This window comes from Mauremys mutica, chromosome 5 (genome assembly GCF_020497125.1).
Source record: "Mauremys mutica isolate MM-2020 ecotype Southern chromosome 5, ASM2049712v1, whole genome shotgun sequence".
Taxonomy (NCBI): domain Eukaryota; kingdom Metazoa; phylum Chordata; order Testudines; family Geoemydidae; genus Mauremys; species Mauremys mutica.
Window position 1 is genome coordinate 31,181,764 of NC_059076.1, and position 17,492 is coordinate 31,199,255.

At 41.0% G+C, this 17,492-nt stretch overlaps 1 protein-coding gene across 7 annotated transcripts in view; it reads right to left on the bottom strand.

The window, feature by feature from the left end:
• Nucleotides 1-17,492, bottom strand: part of STPG2 (sperm tail PG-rich repeat containing 2) — a 397,910-nt gene that overhangs the window by 149,561 nt on the left and 230,857 nt on the right. For all 7 annotated transcript variants that reach the window (XM_045017500.1, XM_045017505.1, XM_045017503.1 and 4 more), the window contains one exon: nt 114-229. In XM_045017500.1, coding sequence (XP_044873435.1) covers nt 114-229 — 116 coding nt within the window. The remainder of the gene's footprint in view (nt 1-113; nt 230-17,492) is intronic.

Here is a 17,492-nt window from a genome sequence, read left to right on the forward strand (position 1 = left end):
AAATGCCTAAATACTGCCAGGAAAACTACAAGCACAACAAAAGCAATCTAGCTAAGGCAAGGGTGAAAAATCAGCCCCAGTATGTGACCGAGAACACAGCCACATCAACAAACCTCATAAGCTCCTGGACCGGGAGTAATCTCTTTCACGTCCTTAAAACGCTCCACTCTGGAAACAAATAGGGAAATACTGGAAGCTGACTTCACTACAGGATTGTACGTCCCTGGTCCTATGGGGGAAAAAGGAATAATTCATTAAGTAAAGAATTCTTTTAAATGGCTGTTAATAATAATCTTAGAATGTTGTTTGACTAGTATATAGTTTATATATATCCTGCAACCTTACTGCCAGATGTCCTACAACATTTGTTTTTCCTTTTAAAATGTAATGTTCATGAAAGGCACCAGAAATAGCATTGTGGACTGAAACATTCAGAATAATTCCATCACAAAGAGAAGCAGTATAAACTTATCCACACCATTCTATCAATGTGGCTGAACTCTGTGTTTTGAGGGACTACCTTCAGTGGAAAAGCAGTACTCCAGACTCAACTACCATTTAGTCCTTGGCTTCTCTGCTGAAATGTGAGCTGTTGTAGTAACTGTTGTAATTCTGAGAGGAGAATGTGATGACTACACAATATATGGAATCAGGTGACTTCAGACAGTATGTTAGAAAAGAGAATCTAGTGGAATCTGGTTGGGAGCTGGTGATGGGGTTTTTGTTTGTTTGTTTTCTGGTTGTCTACACTACAAAACATCCTTGCAGTCTTGACTTAGACATTCTATCACCATGTATCTAACCTTACCTTACTCAGAGCAAAATAGTAACAATGCCTGAGTCCTATATTCGTACCACAGTCAAGGTACTCTAGCGGTGAATTACGGCTACAAAATTTGCTAGTACTTGCAAGGTCTCAGTGAATAAGTTGAGAAGAGCTCAAAGAATGTGTGAGGATGAGATCAAAGTTGCTGCCAACACGAATTTTGTGTCAATTATAATCTTTTGTTGGCTGTGTGCATAAGATGTGTGTAGAAAGAATCACAGCTTCACTGAGTCAAAGAATTTATCTTTCATTCTCTTACTTTCTTCCTATTTCTCTGCAGTCTTTCTATTGCCTCTATATTTAGCATAGGATAATTAGGATATGTTGCTAATTTAATAAAATCTTTATGTTTTTTATACGATTAATGGGACCAACTCTATCTATTATAACAGTGTAAATTCTGAATCACTGCTCTGAATTCAATGGAGTTACTCAGGACACCAGCATAACAGAGAGAAGAATTTGGCCCTCCATTAAAAGTAAAATAAGGTGTTGATTTAATTCTTCTCTGAAACATCTGAAAGCAATTGGTGTTCCACTAGCCAAACTGACATATCTAACTGCTAACAAATTTGGCTCCTCAAAAAACTATGAAATTGTGTGCAAATGTGTGTGGCCACAGACTGAGTCTCATATCTGGCGCCCTTTGATGGTAACAAAAAGCAGCAGGGTATGCTGAGCAAAGGTGTCCATGATAGTGAAATGAATACTTTGATCTTTCTCTCTCTCTCTCTCTCTGAATACACTCCAATACATAACGAATGACTTTAAAATTAGTAATAAATATCTCCTTACAAGTGACGTAACACTAAGAGTGTAAAAAGATCAGCATTTTTGTTATTCTAATAACTGAATATCATACACCTTACCAGTAATCGAGGGCAGGAGGACTAGGTTGGATTTGTTTCGATTTTTATGTAAAACAAAATTCTGCAAAAAAATCTTTCTTACTTAAATGCCTAAACTGGGGTTTTCGAAGGAGACTATTGGAGTTAGGCACTCAATTGCAGTTTTATACACCTAACTCCCTTAGTCTCCTTTGAAAATCCCAGTCCTACTGTATACTTAGGCCTGGTCTACACTAGTCTGTTATTTCGGAATTAGCCGAGTTAATTCGAAAAAAAAAATGATTCCATTCACATGACCAAACCGGCTTTTTCGATTTAAAGGGCTCTTTAAATCGATTTCTGTACTCCACCTCGGCAAGTGGAGTAGCGCTTAAATCAAGATCGCAATCCCGGGTTAAAGGTATTGTGGAAGCAAATCAATGTTATTGGCCTCCGCGAGCCATCCCAGAATGCTCCCTTGTGACCACTCTGGACGACACTCTCAACTCTGATGCACTAGCCAGGTGGGCAGGAAAAGCCCTGGGAACTTTTGAATTTCATTTCCTGTTTAGTCATCATCAGCACAGGTGACCGTCAGCACAGTCCACCATCACAGGCGACCATGCAGAGTCCACCATCACAAGAGATCACGCAGTCCCGGATTCGCAGACAAGCTCCAGCATGGTCCGAATGGGAGGTACTGGATCTCATCTCATGTTGGGGAGACGAGTCTGTTATGGCAGAACTACGTTCCAAAAAAATGAACACAAATACGTACGCTAAAGTCTCCAGGGCCATGACGGAAAGAGGCTACTCCGGGGACACAGAGCAGTGTCGTACAAAACTTCAATGAGTTACTCCACATACAGACTCAGATATTTAAAAGAATTTTATCCTTATGGATTTTTTAAACATCTGAAATAAGGGTACATAAAATAGTATGTGAACTTACAATAAACAGTAAAAACGTATCACTTTGTGTGCTTTCAGAAAACCCACAGTCACAGGACTACCAAAAAGGAATCAGTGACCAGAGAGAAAGAATGTTAAACTCGACTGTAAACCATTTTTGAAGAAAAAAGATTGTCATGATTTATAGATGAGGCTGATAATACTTCCATCAGTGTCTAACAGATAGAAACAGATTATTTGTTCATCCACATAATTTATAGCCAAATGGTTTAGCCTTGCTTGCAGGAAACATTTCCCATCAAATTTATTTTAAAACTCTCTTCCCCTCCTGCCCCAGTTCTTTCTCATTAGAAATTTCTTGTAGAGAGAAATTGTAGAGAATTTTTTATGTAGAGATATTTTATTGGATATTTATTAAATAATATAGTATTATACAGTTTCTCTATTCAAGCAGGATACGCTGGCCTCCCGTAAGCTAAGAATTCTTGGACCTCATGCTACACTTTCAGCTGACCCCACCTTCATTCATTTCAAAATGATCTTCTGAATATTAAGACTTTGGTCAAGGGAGGGTGGGAGTTTTGTGCTGAAATAAATTTGAAACATAAAAGAAAGGGAATATTAAATAAGCATCATTAGAAATCAGCCTGTACCATTTTTACTTCACAGGTTTGATACACCGATATCCTGACTAAAGATGTACTTACTTTGGTATTTTTTAAATCCTACTCTCACGTTCATTGCAGAATGGCAAAGGCAAATATTTTAACATTGTTTTAAAAACAGGCAATATTTATTTTCTCCCTTTAGTTTACAATTAACACACACTATGCCAAGGTTTTAAAGATACTGATACCATGCACCTGCATTATACTTTTACTAGCCCATGTATATTTTTGCTCTGTTCTGGTATGGAAGGTCATATAATAAGTGATTTACTGTACATTTTGGAAGATCATTTTAATATCTTCAAGAATTGCTTAATTGTTTATTGATCTCATTATTATCGTACATTTGTGGTTTCTTCGGATGTTAATGTTAGCAGTATACTACGTGTAAAATATTATTGTTAGGTCTGTTATTTCCAAAACATCAGTATAAAAACAGTACATATGAATCATTACATATTAATCATACAGATTAATCATAGGCAATATGATTCATATTGGGGGGGAGGGATAGCTCAGTGGTTTGAGCATTGGCCTGCTAAACCCAGGGTTGTGATTTCAATCATTGAGGAGGCCACTTAGGGATCGGGGGCAAAAATTGGTCCTGCTAGTGAAGGCAGAGGGCTGGACTCAATGATTTTTCAAGGTCCCTTCCAGTTCTAGGAGATAGGTATATCTCCTATTATTATTATTTATTATAATATGCATAGAGGGTGAACTACATCAAGTGGCTAGAAAGTATGTGGTCCAGGGAATATTGTAAGGAAAACTGGATAATTAAGGAGTATCTTTTTGTTCAATACCAACGAAATGTACACACATAGGGCTCAATCCTACTAACACTGAAATCTGTGAGAACAGGATCAGGCTCATATTGTAATCAGGAATTGTGTGCCTAGTCCATGGATAACATGTACATGAATATGTACCAACCAACCACTAAGACCTACTCAGGTTAATGCGACATGCAAGACCCTTGCCCAAAATAATACTGATTTTAGAACAGATTTGTCTCTAGTCTGTTACCATAATAATGATTTATATTTTTAATTTTGAAATAGGCTCTCTAGTCTTACCATTCTTTACAATAATTGCTAATGCATTTACATATGTGTCTATAGCTACTAAAGCAGTTAAATGAGTTACTCTATGGCTTTAACCTTATTATTATATTGAAGTCTTTCAGAGTATAGGGTGAAACAAGACTTCACTTATCTTGCCACCTGATGTCAGTCATTTTGCTTCATTTCTGCATTATGCCTGTTTTAAGACATCTAACATTAAAAAAAGTGTATTGTGTTACACAGTTTTTTATCTAGAATATATTTCCCATTACATATGCTGCTGCTTATGTGATACAGGTCAAAGACTTTCATTGCATTTCCCAGCACCAGATCAGAGCTGAATTACGCAGAAGCTATCTTCAATTTATTTACCAAAATGCCACATTTTAATCACAGGTCAACGAAGAATAAAACTTCTCATTCCAAATCAAACACCTATGAAAAATCTGCCTGTATCATGATTGGTATGTAATGGGAAAATCAAGAGCAGATGATTCTTATAATTATATATTTTCCAGCCCTATGCCGGCTCACTCTCTATGAAATGTCAACCAACGCTACAGGGCAAAAATGGCAGAGAACAGGAACAATGGGTAATTTAAAGTGAAAATCTATGTTTCTGGCCCCTCAATGAGAATGTTCCAGTACATCAAAAAAGGACTGGAAAATGACTGCTTTTATAAATAAGAACTTTAAAATCCAAACTTAGATGAGAAGCATGAATTTTCTTTGTAACAAGTAGAAAATTATGAATCATATACTGCTCACTTGCTCTTCTACATTACTGGGAACTGCTGTTACAATATCTTATGTGGGATTACAAAAATCCACTGTTAATGAAAGCATGAATTCTGAAGAATAAAAGGGTATGCTAATACAATGAAAATGAGAAGGGTTGTTTTATACAATGTGTTTTAAAGTTACATGTTTTTAATATGTATGTTCTGATTTTTGTTCTAATCAAGTAACTGTAAAGACAACAGATTAGTGCATAAGGAAATATCATCACTGCCTGGAAAATGTTATGCTTAATATTCATCCGCTACTACTAAAATTCATTTTGATTTAAATGGCACTTCCAATTACACTTATAAAGCTGCACAGGCCATTCAGTATGCCACATTTGTAAAACAAAATAGACATATACACAAGGATACGAAATTCTAAAAAGTTACTACCAAAACACCCCTACATTTTGATAAAAAAATAAACAAAATACTGCACTACACAAAACAACAGTGTGCTGCACAGGGACTGATAAAGAGATAAGAATATACCTCGTTGGACTGTACTGTGCCTGTATGACATGGAAAAATATCTGTTTATAGTAGTAAATGACCTCAACATTGTTTCAATGCCATTTGCAATAAAGATCCTACCTAGAACTTGTAACAGTCATTCCTTCCATTGGCCTGGAATCATAACTCTAGTGAATGCTGCAGCTCTGCAGCAGATAACATGTTTGGAAGCAGTAGTAGGATTCCAGACACCAAGATGATGGAGACAGTTAGTTTTGGAGACAAAATATTATGAACTTTCAGGCTTTGTGCCCCTGACAGCTGAGTCAAGAGTCACCCACTTATGTACAGTAGTGGTCTCTTTCTCTCTCTCAAATGTTGGAGGGTGCATGGAGTAATGCTAGGATCAGTGCAACTGAACAGAAACTCAGCAGACTCCTAGGTTAAGCAGCAAAAACCCTCCCTGGGAGTTTAAATTTGCCTAGTCAAACCAAAATAAAAACAGAATAGCAGGTTCTCTGGCCATATTCCCTTCATTCAGCTGAACAGCTTTGACATGATAATCAGAGCAGTTCTCAAACCTACAGAGTTTCTTGGCCCAGTATCTAAACAGAAATCACCATGTGTTTTAAGGCTCTGAGCCCAACTGGGCTCAGCTACCTGCTTAACTCAGGTGCAGGTAAAAGATTTAGGATTTGTGCCAGATACCTTCATGTAACTAGTAAGATACAACAAAAATACTCTGAGCACACTGTCCCTCGTAACACCTTTCCCCTCCCAAGGGAGCAGCAAGCTAACTGGAAAACAGGTGTTAGGAATATGTGTGGGGTGACTCTCCAATTACTGCCTTTAAATCCTTGTTTAGGGGGTTATTTGTGGCCTATTACTTCTACTGTATGTAATTTAATTTTAAAAAGAGTTCGTGTTAAGCTGTTACCCATTTAATGAAGTCTATATCATAAAGAATCCTGTCTGTCAATCCAGCATCTCTTCTTTCCTTTTGGTGACAACCAGCTGTATACTTAAGATCAAAGAGACACTCCCCAATAGAATTCAGAAAATGCACTCCAGAACCCCCGCTAGGATGCAATCACCTCTACTCCACCACAAAAGACTCGTATACACCTCTACCCTGATATAACGCTGTCCTTGGGAGCCAAAAAATCTTACCACGTTATAGGTGAAACCATGTTATATTGAACTTGCTTTGATCTGCTGGAGCACGCAGCCCTTCCCCCCCAGTAAAGTGCTGCTTTACTGCGTTATATCCAAATTTGTGTTACATTGTGTTGTGTTATATTGGGGTAGAGGTGTATTACTGTCTGACTCCAACAGGTGCACAATTTAGGCATGTTAGATCCCAGATGCTTCTGAATGCACAGGAAGTGGTTGAAGCCAAAAGCATTTCTTCCATCTGCATTTTGCAAAATGAAGGCAGCATTCTCTCTCTCTGATGCAGTCCTTGCCACAAATACGCTGTTTCTGTCACCTTGTAGAGGAGCGGACTCACCCCTGCAGCGCCTCCTGCTGCTGACTTCTGGGAATTAGCTCTATTCCTGCCAGGAGCACCCTCTGCAGGCCGGTGATCCACCTGTCCTCTTGGCCCCCATGTCCCTCCCTGGAGCTGGTGCCCTTTTACCTGGGGTGCTGCCCCTGGCAGTAACCCCTCAGTCTTAGGGTCTCCCCTCCCCAGGGAACCCCCACCCACTATTCCCACCTCGCCTCAGTATATGGCTACTGCCAGTCATCGTCTAGCCCCATGCCCTGGGCCAGACTGCAGTATCATCACTGGCAAGGTTGGGTTTGGACCTGCTGCCTTGACCTATCCCTGGGCTGCCCTCTGCAACCCCTAGTACCCCTTGGCCTTCTGCTAGGCCGCAGCCTGGGTCTTTCCAGGCTGGAGCTCCCCAGCCTGTCCCCAGCCCTGCTTCACCCAGGTACTCTGCTCAGGTCCCTGCAGCCAAGTCCATCTCCCTCTACAAACAGAGAGAAGCTGTTTGCTCCTGGCTTACCTGGCCTTATCATAAGGCCCTGTTGCTCAGTTTGGGGCGTGGCCCCAGCTGCAGCCACTTCTCCTAATTAGCCAGGGTTTTACCTTGCCCAGCCCCCGCAGGGGCTTTTCCAACCCCTCCAGGGCTGGAGCGGGTGCTCACCCCACTACACACCTCTACATTGCTGTAATGTGTTCTACATGGGTCTACACCTTGGGATCATTCAGGAGCAGAAGCTAATGCAAAATACTGCACCCTACTTATTAAGTAGAGTTGCACACGGGAACAAATCAAAGCAGAGCTCCATGATCTGCACTGACTACCATGGAGAATTCAGGGTATTCTAACCTTGTTACCTGAGAGATCCCCTCTCACTCTGTGATATACTGCCACACTGAGCAAAGGCTCTTGAGCTAAGTTTATACCCTCAACATAAACAAGAAAAATCTGGTGGGAAGCCATTCTCTGCGAGCAGTATTTGGAATTTTCTTTCTCCCTCTTGGTCTGAGAGACCCTAGATTTGTAAATCATCCAGGCACGTTTCAAAGCTCATCCTCCCCCCTCCCCTTTGTTAAGGCTGTGAAGTTGATATATTTATGGGACAGTCCTTTATGTTTATGTTGTAACTTTTAATGCACAGGATAAATACCCAGAGCTCTTGATGGGCACCTATTTGAAAAAATTGAATAAAATAAATACATTGCCATGGTGGGCGTCCAAATGGGCAACAAATGACCAGTGCACACCACCACAGTATGCGATTGATTGTTCTGCACTCTACAATTTGGCAACACTGAAAAGATTCTGGAGGGCAAAAGGACTGCACCTACTAAATTACAGTACCAGTTTTCTAAGCAAAATAAGCTGATGAGCTTCTTAACTCAATGAAACATCCTTTCTAGTTTCATCTGTTTGAGGGTGGGGGGTAAGGTACAGAGAGAGGAAAGGAGAAGAGGGAGGGCAATCTGAAGCAGGACACAATGAGTGTGAACTCAGAAGAAATTCAGAATACAATGGGTGTGATTCTCCATGGCTGCACCCTGTGTAGTCATTTACGTCTGTGCAAAGTGATGTAAACTGCTAGGTAATATTTTTACACCCACTCTGCACAGCTGAAAATGATGACATAAGGTTCAAGGCCGACCCCGGGTCTGTGATGGAAGACATTTGCGGAATAAATCAATCACTTCTCTCTACTTTATTTTTGATTTTTTTTTTTGCGTTTTCAAATGTAAATTGAATATGTAGCAACAGTTCTCTCACAGGTTGTTGAGTTGAAAAGCTGAACAATTCACTCAAATGTGAAAGATAAGTGAAAAGAGTTTCAAAAGCTTCAGAAAAGAGTTGCTGCCCCTCAACTTGTTAGGTTCTGTTCTCCGGCCCCAAGTTTTTGTACTTAATGTAAATTAGTTAAAGTTTTCTAAATTGCAAATATTCTAGTTTATCAATGGCTAATATTCTGGGGAGAGGGGTTAACCTTCACATTGTAGATAATGAAGATGTGATACTAAGAAATAAGATGAATTCAATAATTTATTAATGCAGACTATTTATCCTCTGGTACTAAATAAGAATCTTTTAAAATGATAATCCTTCTAAACACATTCTGAAAATATGCAGAAAGGCAGTCGAGCATGTCTTTCCCAAAGGTTAAAGGGTGTTTGTGAATCTACTGCTGCCATTAATTTAGCCAGTAAAAACAACATGGAAAAGTTAAGAGCTTGGTTTCCAGTATAGTACACTATAAATGCTGGATAGGTAAAACATTTAGTTTAATAGGACTCTGTGGGAGGGTTTAGGACAATCTGTAATGGGAAGGTGAGATCTAACCTGCTGAGTCTTCAGCTTGAAGCAGTGCTTTCCTGTTAGTTGTTCTGTCATCATGTTTAGCTGTAAGTCACTATACATCTAACCCCATAAAAAAAAGATTAGAGACATTTTACACCTACTGAGGTGGTCTTATGAAAATGACATCTGCTTAAGGACTCTGATCAACGACAAAGTATTTACAGTGGCTGCAGTTAGCGCAGAATTAGCATTTTCATTATAGAACCCTAGTTCTTGTGTTTATACCTCAGCTGAAAAAAGGGTATCTATGTTATAACTTAGCAAACCTATAGAACCTACAGTCACCGTTAAAATATTTACAATTGCCTTGGTAAGCAATAAATGTTACTGCATAATTCTCCAAGTTGTCCCTATTCTAAGAATAGAGGAAACGGTAATACCATGGCAACATTATCTACTTGTAAAAGGCAAGTTTAATGGCAACTACATTATTGTATGTGCATATATATAATATATATATATATATATATATACACACACACACACACACAGATTGTAAGACTCCAGGGGAGGGATTCTACCTTTTGAACTTTTTCTATAGTGCTTAGACAGCATTGGTTCTCTCCAATAAATAAATATATTTATATTGTCTTGATTTTCAACAGGCAGAACACTCACCATTTTCCATTGAATTAAATGGAAACTGCATAGGCTCAGCACCTTTGAACATCAGATCTATACATTATAGGTACAACAGTAGTGAGACCTACATTAAGGATTCATAATACTTTCCATTATAAATCTCAATCACTTTGGCAAACTTGAATTATTTGAGCATAAAGTTTGAGCAAAAGCTGGTTAGCATTCATTCAGGACAAAGAGAGTGGAAAATAGGTTGTCTTACCATAGTTACATTTTTTCCCCCTGACACTTGAACTTGATATTTGGCGAGGAGACAGTCCTGGCAACAGAGACATGCCTTTTGCTGTAGCCATGAAAATCCATTCAGGTTTGGTGACGTTACAAGCCATAGAAAATCACAACAGCAAATGCATAGCAGAGCTTGCTAGAAATGTGCTTTTTACATTCCTACTATATTACGCATAATCAAACCTCATGAATTCTCGTAAAGCAGGCACACAATGAAAACTCTTTTCCACGCAGCACACAGGAAATACAAATAAGCACCTTATTAACTATAGACAACATCTAGTGGTACAGAAAACTAATGAATTACAAAATCAAAGTCCACATTCATATTTTGTTTTGGTTTTTTTGACAATGCTTTTAATGGGCAATTCTACTTTAAAAAAGTGACAGTAAAAATGACATTATTGAGTTCTATGTTTATTGTCTGTCAAAGATTGCCATCTGAACATGTTCAGCTGACAAGAAAAATGTTTGTCTAACTGCTAGCTCACCCTGGAATCTGAGAGTCAAGCTGGGTTCTTTTCTGCCTGTGCATCAGCACCAAATTAAAAAAAACAACATTTTGAAGGTCAAATTATGCCCTTAATTAAATCAATGCAAACCACTGAATTCAAATTATGCATAATATATTCCAGCTCCTTTGCGCACAGCTACATTGATTCTTCAGTGTTAACAGGAATACACTTCAGTTGAAACATATTTTTGTCACTACAGTTAATAGGACTCTGAATATACACAAGGAACAGATCTGTTGAGTAAGATGATGGTATCACTTATACATAGTCACTTTACAGAGCAGATGAGTAACTTAAGGCTCTATAATGCCAAGCAACTTCATTTTTACTGATCTTTTCCAAAAATGAGTAATAATTGACGATCATGCAGCTTTATAAGCTTTTCCCCAGGAATCTAAGCAATGTTTGGGTATTATCCTTTTGAGAAGGCAGCCTCTATCTGGCAAAGTATTGTGTTAAGTGAATGTCTGGCAAACATTCTATTATATAGTATAGTCAAAAAAGTAAGTCTAATGAGTATTTGAAAGCTAAATCCAAATATATATCTTGTCTGTTCCTGATATGAAGCCAGTTTTGGATGTGTTTGGGGCATTTTACTGCCAATATACTCATCTAGCAATATAGATATGAAGGAGGTATGAAGAGATACACATTTGCAAGAGTAAAACAAGAAAAAGAATGTACATGGCTGTCATGGGTTTCAGTATGGCTCAAAAACAGCACAGCAATGTTTAATGTCTCCTTTAAAAGCTGAAGCAATCATTCACTTTACTCTGAGTGACCTCTGGTGGTAAGAAAAACACATACACACATACATTGTCCAGCTATACCAAAAGGAGGACAGGAGACACTTGATATGATTTAATCAGGCTGCAACTTTATTATTAGATGTCTGGGATTTCCTGGTAGATAAAAGTGTACAGTATAGGTAACTCCATGATCATTTCAATATCTGTGGGGGGCTTCTGCCACTTCCCTCCGTTTTCCATCCAGGTCCCCCAGCCAACCAATTGCTGGGACCTTACCATCCTCCCCCTTGAGGAAGAATTAAGGTGGGCTATAAGGAAGGGGGGTTGGCTCCCTGCTGTGCCCGTCATACGAACCCCTCACCCCTCCGTTCCACTCCTTTAACAAACACTTCCTTATTAAATCCTGTACCAAGCCATTTATCTGGTCACTGTATCCCTTCCCTATGGAGTACCTGCATTGGACATCTGGCCCATACTTACATAATGAGTTGCGACATCATAGCCTAACTCCGTTAACTATTCACTATAACAAAGCCCTCCTTGACCCCACTGTGGGGAAGGTGAACACCTCCCCGCCTCCCCCCCCCACACACACACACTCCACGTTGGCCAATCTGGTAATGATGGAAAAATTCCTTCCCAGCTCGTCTAAAAAGGAGTCACTAGAATGATGCCTACAACAGGTCCTGACCAAACCTGGTATTTTGCCATCTCTAAGGGGAGAGAGGATGAGTGTTGTTCCACCTGGTCTGGGGGAAAGGGGCTTCTCATTCTGACCTTGCCCTTTATCAACTTCCCAGCCCTTCCGATCCGTGGGGGATGAGTCAGCGTCGCCACACTGACCCACTCAACTTTTGCAGCAGCTTCTGAACCTCTCTCTTAACTGCTGCCCATAAAGAGTTATACCTTTTCCCCCGACAAGCCAGACAAGCCCCCCTGCCCCATTTAAGGTGCAGTGCAATCATTACCAGCCACGCACTCAGGGCTGTCCCTAGCCATTTGGGTGCCCTACGCAGCCCTCCCATGAGGGGGCTGTGCGGGCCTCAGGCCTCCCCCCACCACGGTCTGGGAGACAGGAGTTGTGGGGGGTCACTTTTGGGGGCCCCACAGGCCCAGAGTCACCTGGGGGATTAGTGAGGGGCCAGGAGCAGCCCACTCCACTTCCCTAGCCTCGGCCCCAGCCATGTCACTCAGGGGAAGGGGCTTGGGGGAAGTGGAGCAGCCCAGCCCCAGCCCGCTCTACTAAGCCAGCTCCCAGCTGCGGCGCTCCACTTCCCGCCACCGGTGAGAGCCAACCCAAGCGACATGGCTGGGACTGGGGCAAGGGAAGCAGAGTGGGCTAGGACCGCGTCTCTCCGCTTCCCACCGCTCGGGAAGCAGGGGGGAAGGGTAAGAGGCAGGGCGGAGGGAGTTGTCCAAGGCCCGACCTCTCACTAGGGACGGTCCTGTCCCTTGCATGGGGGGCCAGCTGAGCATTAAGGCTGGTCACCGGAGCTGGTACTGCTGCGTATGCAGCATGCAGCTGCCTAGGGCACCATGAAATTTGGGGCAATTTGGTGCCCAAATTTCATGGTGCCCTACACAGCTGTGTATGCCTAAGGATGGCCCTGCACTCACTTATCAAGACTACTTTTAAATATATGTTATTACATAGTTTCTTCCCTTCATCTTTTTCAGAATGATACAACAACAGAGGAGTTCAGTTCAGATTCTGTATATTAAGAAGGAAGTTTTATGTATATTTTGCTCTTCCTAATGTCCTTCACTTTAAACGTGCCCTTGTTACATGAGTGCCCTTGTTACATGAGTGCCCTTGTTACATGAATTACAGGGTACGTCTACACTACGGGACTATTCCGAATTTGCATAAACCGGTTTTGTAAAACAGATTGTATAAAATCGAGTGCGCGCGGCCACAGTAAACACATTAAATCGGTGGTGTGCGTCCACGGTCCGAGGCTAGCATCGACTTCTGGAGCGTTGCACTGTGGGTAGCTATTCCGTAGCTATCCCATAGTTCCCGCAGCCTCCCCCGCCCATTGGAATTTCCGGGTTGAGATCCCAGTGCCTGATGGGGCAAAAATCATTGTCGCGGGTGGTTCTGGGTAAATGTCGTCAGTCACTCCTTCCTCTGGGAAAGCAACGGCAGACAAGCATTTCGCGCCTTTTTTCCCTGGATTGCCCTGGCAGATGCCATAGCATGGCAATCATGGAGCCTGTTTTGCCTTTTGTGACTGTCACCGTATGTGTACTAGATGCTGCTGACAGAGGCGATTCAGCAGCGCTACACAGCAGCATGCTTTTGCTTTTGCATGACAGCAGAGATGGTTACCAGCCATACTGTACCATCTACCAATCCATAAATTGGTAAAAAAATGATCATGGTTACCAGTCCTTTTGCACTGCACCATCTGTTGCTGTCATAAGTGCCCCAGGCTGCTCTTAGCCAGGGGCGCAAAAGCCAAAATTGGGAATGACTCCCTGAGTCAATCCCTCCTTTTTGGTATCTAAAAATAGAATCAGTCCTGTCTAGAATTTGGGCAAGTGTACTAGAGAACCACTGTATCATAGAACCAGAGAGCACATCTGCTCTATGTCAGATCCTGCATAAATTATGAGCTGTATGCTATTCACAGGGGGTGCTCCTGCAACAACCCCACCTGTTGATTCCGTTCTTCCCCCAGCCTTCCTGGGCTACCGTAGCATTGTCCCCCGACTTGTGTGATGAAGTAATAAAGAATGCAGGAATAAGACACAGTGACTTGTTAGTGAGAAATGAGTGGAAGGCAGCCTCCAGCTGCTATGATAGTCCAGACAGGACATTAAGAAGTGTGGAGGAGAGGAGCCCAGCATCCCTCTGCTAGTCCAGGGGCAATTGAATCTTTTCTTTACACATGAAGGGTGCGGGCTGATGGAGCTCAGCCCCCTGTTGCTATGATGAGGACGGTTACCAGCCATACTGCACCATCTACCAGGAAAAATTAGGGCCAGGCGCCCTTGATAGACCTAACAGATGCTAGTCGGCGGGGTTACCAGTCCTTTTGCACTGCCCCATGTGCCAATAGGCTGATGATGACGATGGGTATCAGTCATATTGTACCATCAGCCACCCATGGCAGGGGGGGGAGCAAGGATGTTGGTGTTGAGTGCTGCAGCATCGCGTCTATCTGCAGCATTCAGTAAAGATAGGGTGACATGTAAAAGAGTCAAGAGAGGATTGTTTTCCCTTTCACTTCTGGGGGTGGGTGGATGGGTGCGTAAATTGCCGAGCTATGCCCTGACCCACCGCGGACACTGTTTTTGACCCTAGAAGCATTTGGAACTCAGCCAAGAATGCAAATGCTTTTCGGATACTGCAGGAACTGTGGGATAGCTTGAGTCCTCCAGTCCATGAGCGTCCATTTGATTCTTTGGCTTTCCGTTACGCTTGTCACGCAGCAGTGCGCTGAGTCCCTGCTATGGCGTCTGTCTGGAGATCTTTTAAAAATGATTTTGAATTTCGTCTTCTGTAATGGAGCGCTGATAGAACAGATTTGCCTGCCCTTACTGCGATCACATCCGCATGGTCCATGCTGGAGCTCTTTTTTTATTTTGATTTCGGACTGCATCGCCACCCGTGCTGATCGGAGCTCCACGCTGGGCAAACAGGAAATATTCAAAAGTTCGCGGGGCTTTTCCTGTCTACCTGGCCACTGCATCCGAGTTCAGATTGCTGTCCAGAGCAGTCAGTGGTGCACTGTGGGATACCGCCCGGAGGCCAATACTGTCGATTTGCGGCCACACTAAACCTAATCCGATATGGTAATACCGATACTAGCGCTACTCCTCTCGTTAGGGAGGAGTACAGAAACCGGTTTAAAGAGCCCTTTATATCGGGCCTCTCAGTGTGGATGGGTGTGGCGTTAAATCGGTTTTACGCTCCTAAAACTGGTTTAAACGCCTAGTGTAGACCAGGCTACAGAATGGTATATTCCTTTGGAATTTGGCTTTTTTATATTTGGTGGGTTCCTTTGTCTTTTGGGGTTATAACCTAAACCAATCAAATGTTATTTCATCCTTATTATATTGTAATCAGTAGAAAATAGTCGAAGACCAAGTTCTGACTTTGGACTTCTTTAATGAGTCTTCATCAAACTTATCTGATGATTCTTGTAAAGTACCGAGGCCTTTATTTAAATGTATACATCTAATGTAAAAGAAAGCACTTACAGCTATCACATGCAAGACGTACAGTCCTAAAAATGAAAGATGTATTCAATTATGTAATATATGTATTGAGACTGTGATGTTTGCATTGTGCTAAATCTAACATGCAACTAGATAAGAAATAGCAAAAACACCACACCCACACACAAAATTAAGAACAGATATCCAGAGAGTTACAGTTAACATTTTCAATAGCTTACATTAAGCATTTTTGACCCAGAGCAATATTAAAAACATCTTTATAGAAACAGAAAAATATGTTTTTATTATTTGAAGTATTCATAAAAATGTCAAAAACTGTTGATGGACTCTAAAGAGTTTTGACCAAGAAAATTATTACAATGCATAACTGCTGATCGCTGCAGTATCCCCTCTTATTTAACAATGTCCATGAAAAAAAGAGAAACATATTAGGTCTCTGCTTCAGCAAATACTGAAATCTATTTATATGCAAATAAGCTATCCATTATTAGTCTGAGAAGAGACTTAGGCATAAAGGGAGAAATAAATTATCACTGGAAACCCTTAATGAAATCTACTTCAAAACATAACATTTTACAAGAGCCCTCACTCATGTAATATTTGTTCAAGCCTAGAAAGGAATTGGTGAGTTCTGCACTTAGATGAGATATCATACTACAATATTTCCATGCCAATTTGTTTTATAAAATGCATTTATTCTTTCCTTAGAAAAAAAACCTGATAATTATAAATCCATAGTTTCTTGTGAAGGGCTGTATTTTCAAACTACAGTGGACTTTGGTGCTCCTTTTACATTATTACCAGGCAGTTTTTTTTAAAGCACTTTATTTTTGTTAACCTATGTTGTTGCTAATTTATGTAGAACAAATCAACATTATTGACAATTCCTGTATTAACCAAGGAACAAGCATTTGAGAGAGGTGTAGGCTGAGCACTACTGAGTTCTAAACCCAGGACCGACACTGGCTAATTCTGTAGCCCTTGGCTAAATCACTAGGAGACTCTGCCTCAATTTCTCTACATATAAAATTGGGATTCATAACAGCTTTTGAGGTTCTGATGATTAGTTAATGTTTGTACAGTGCTTTGAAGCTGGAAAGTGCTTTTTAAGAATGATTATTATTGTTAGATGACTGCTACCAGCTCAAAGTAAATAAGAAAGAGACAAATTCCCAGTTTGAATTCAATTTGTCCATGAATCTACCCACATTCCAAGTATCTGAATCTCGTGCAGAACATTTTCAATAAGGAACCTTGATTCTGGACCTAAACAGCACTGGCCTATTGACCTTGAACAGTCTCAGTTCTCAAAACAGGGCTCCTCCCTGGATCAGGTTCTTCTTAGCATGACTTTGGTTAAGTGATGTTAAGCATTCCATAGTCTGAAGTCTTTCTTTTGTAGGCATGCCATGTCAGCTGAACCCACCATCACAACAGGGCAGGTTAGAAAGCTCACCAATTAACACAATGTGTTGCCTGTTTTTCTGGGGATCCAGGAGAGGTAGCTTGAGTCCTTTAATGGCCACTAGGCCAATACGTTACCATCATTTAACTGATATATTTGTATATATACACACATACTATGAGTATGGTTAATCAGCACACAAAATTATGATGAATAAATGACTTATTAAACAATACAGCTGTTAGCATCACAAACAGTAAAATGCAAGGATGCAGTTTCCTGCTGGTTAGGTGTCTGTGATATTATCAACACCTGCAAAAACACAGATCTTGGACTTTGGGTCACAGATAGAAATGTAATTATTTGTCATTTTAAGCTTACATATGTACTA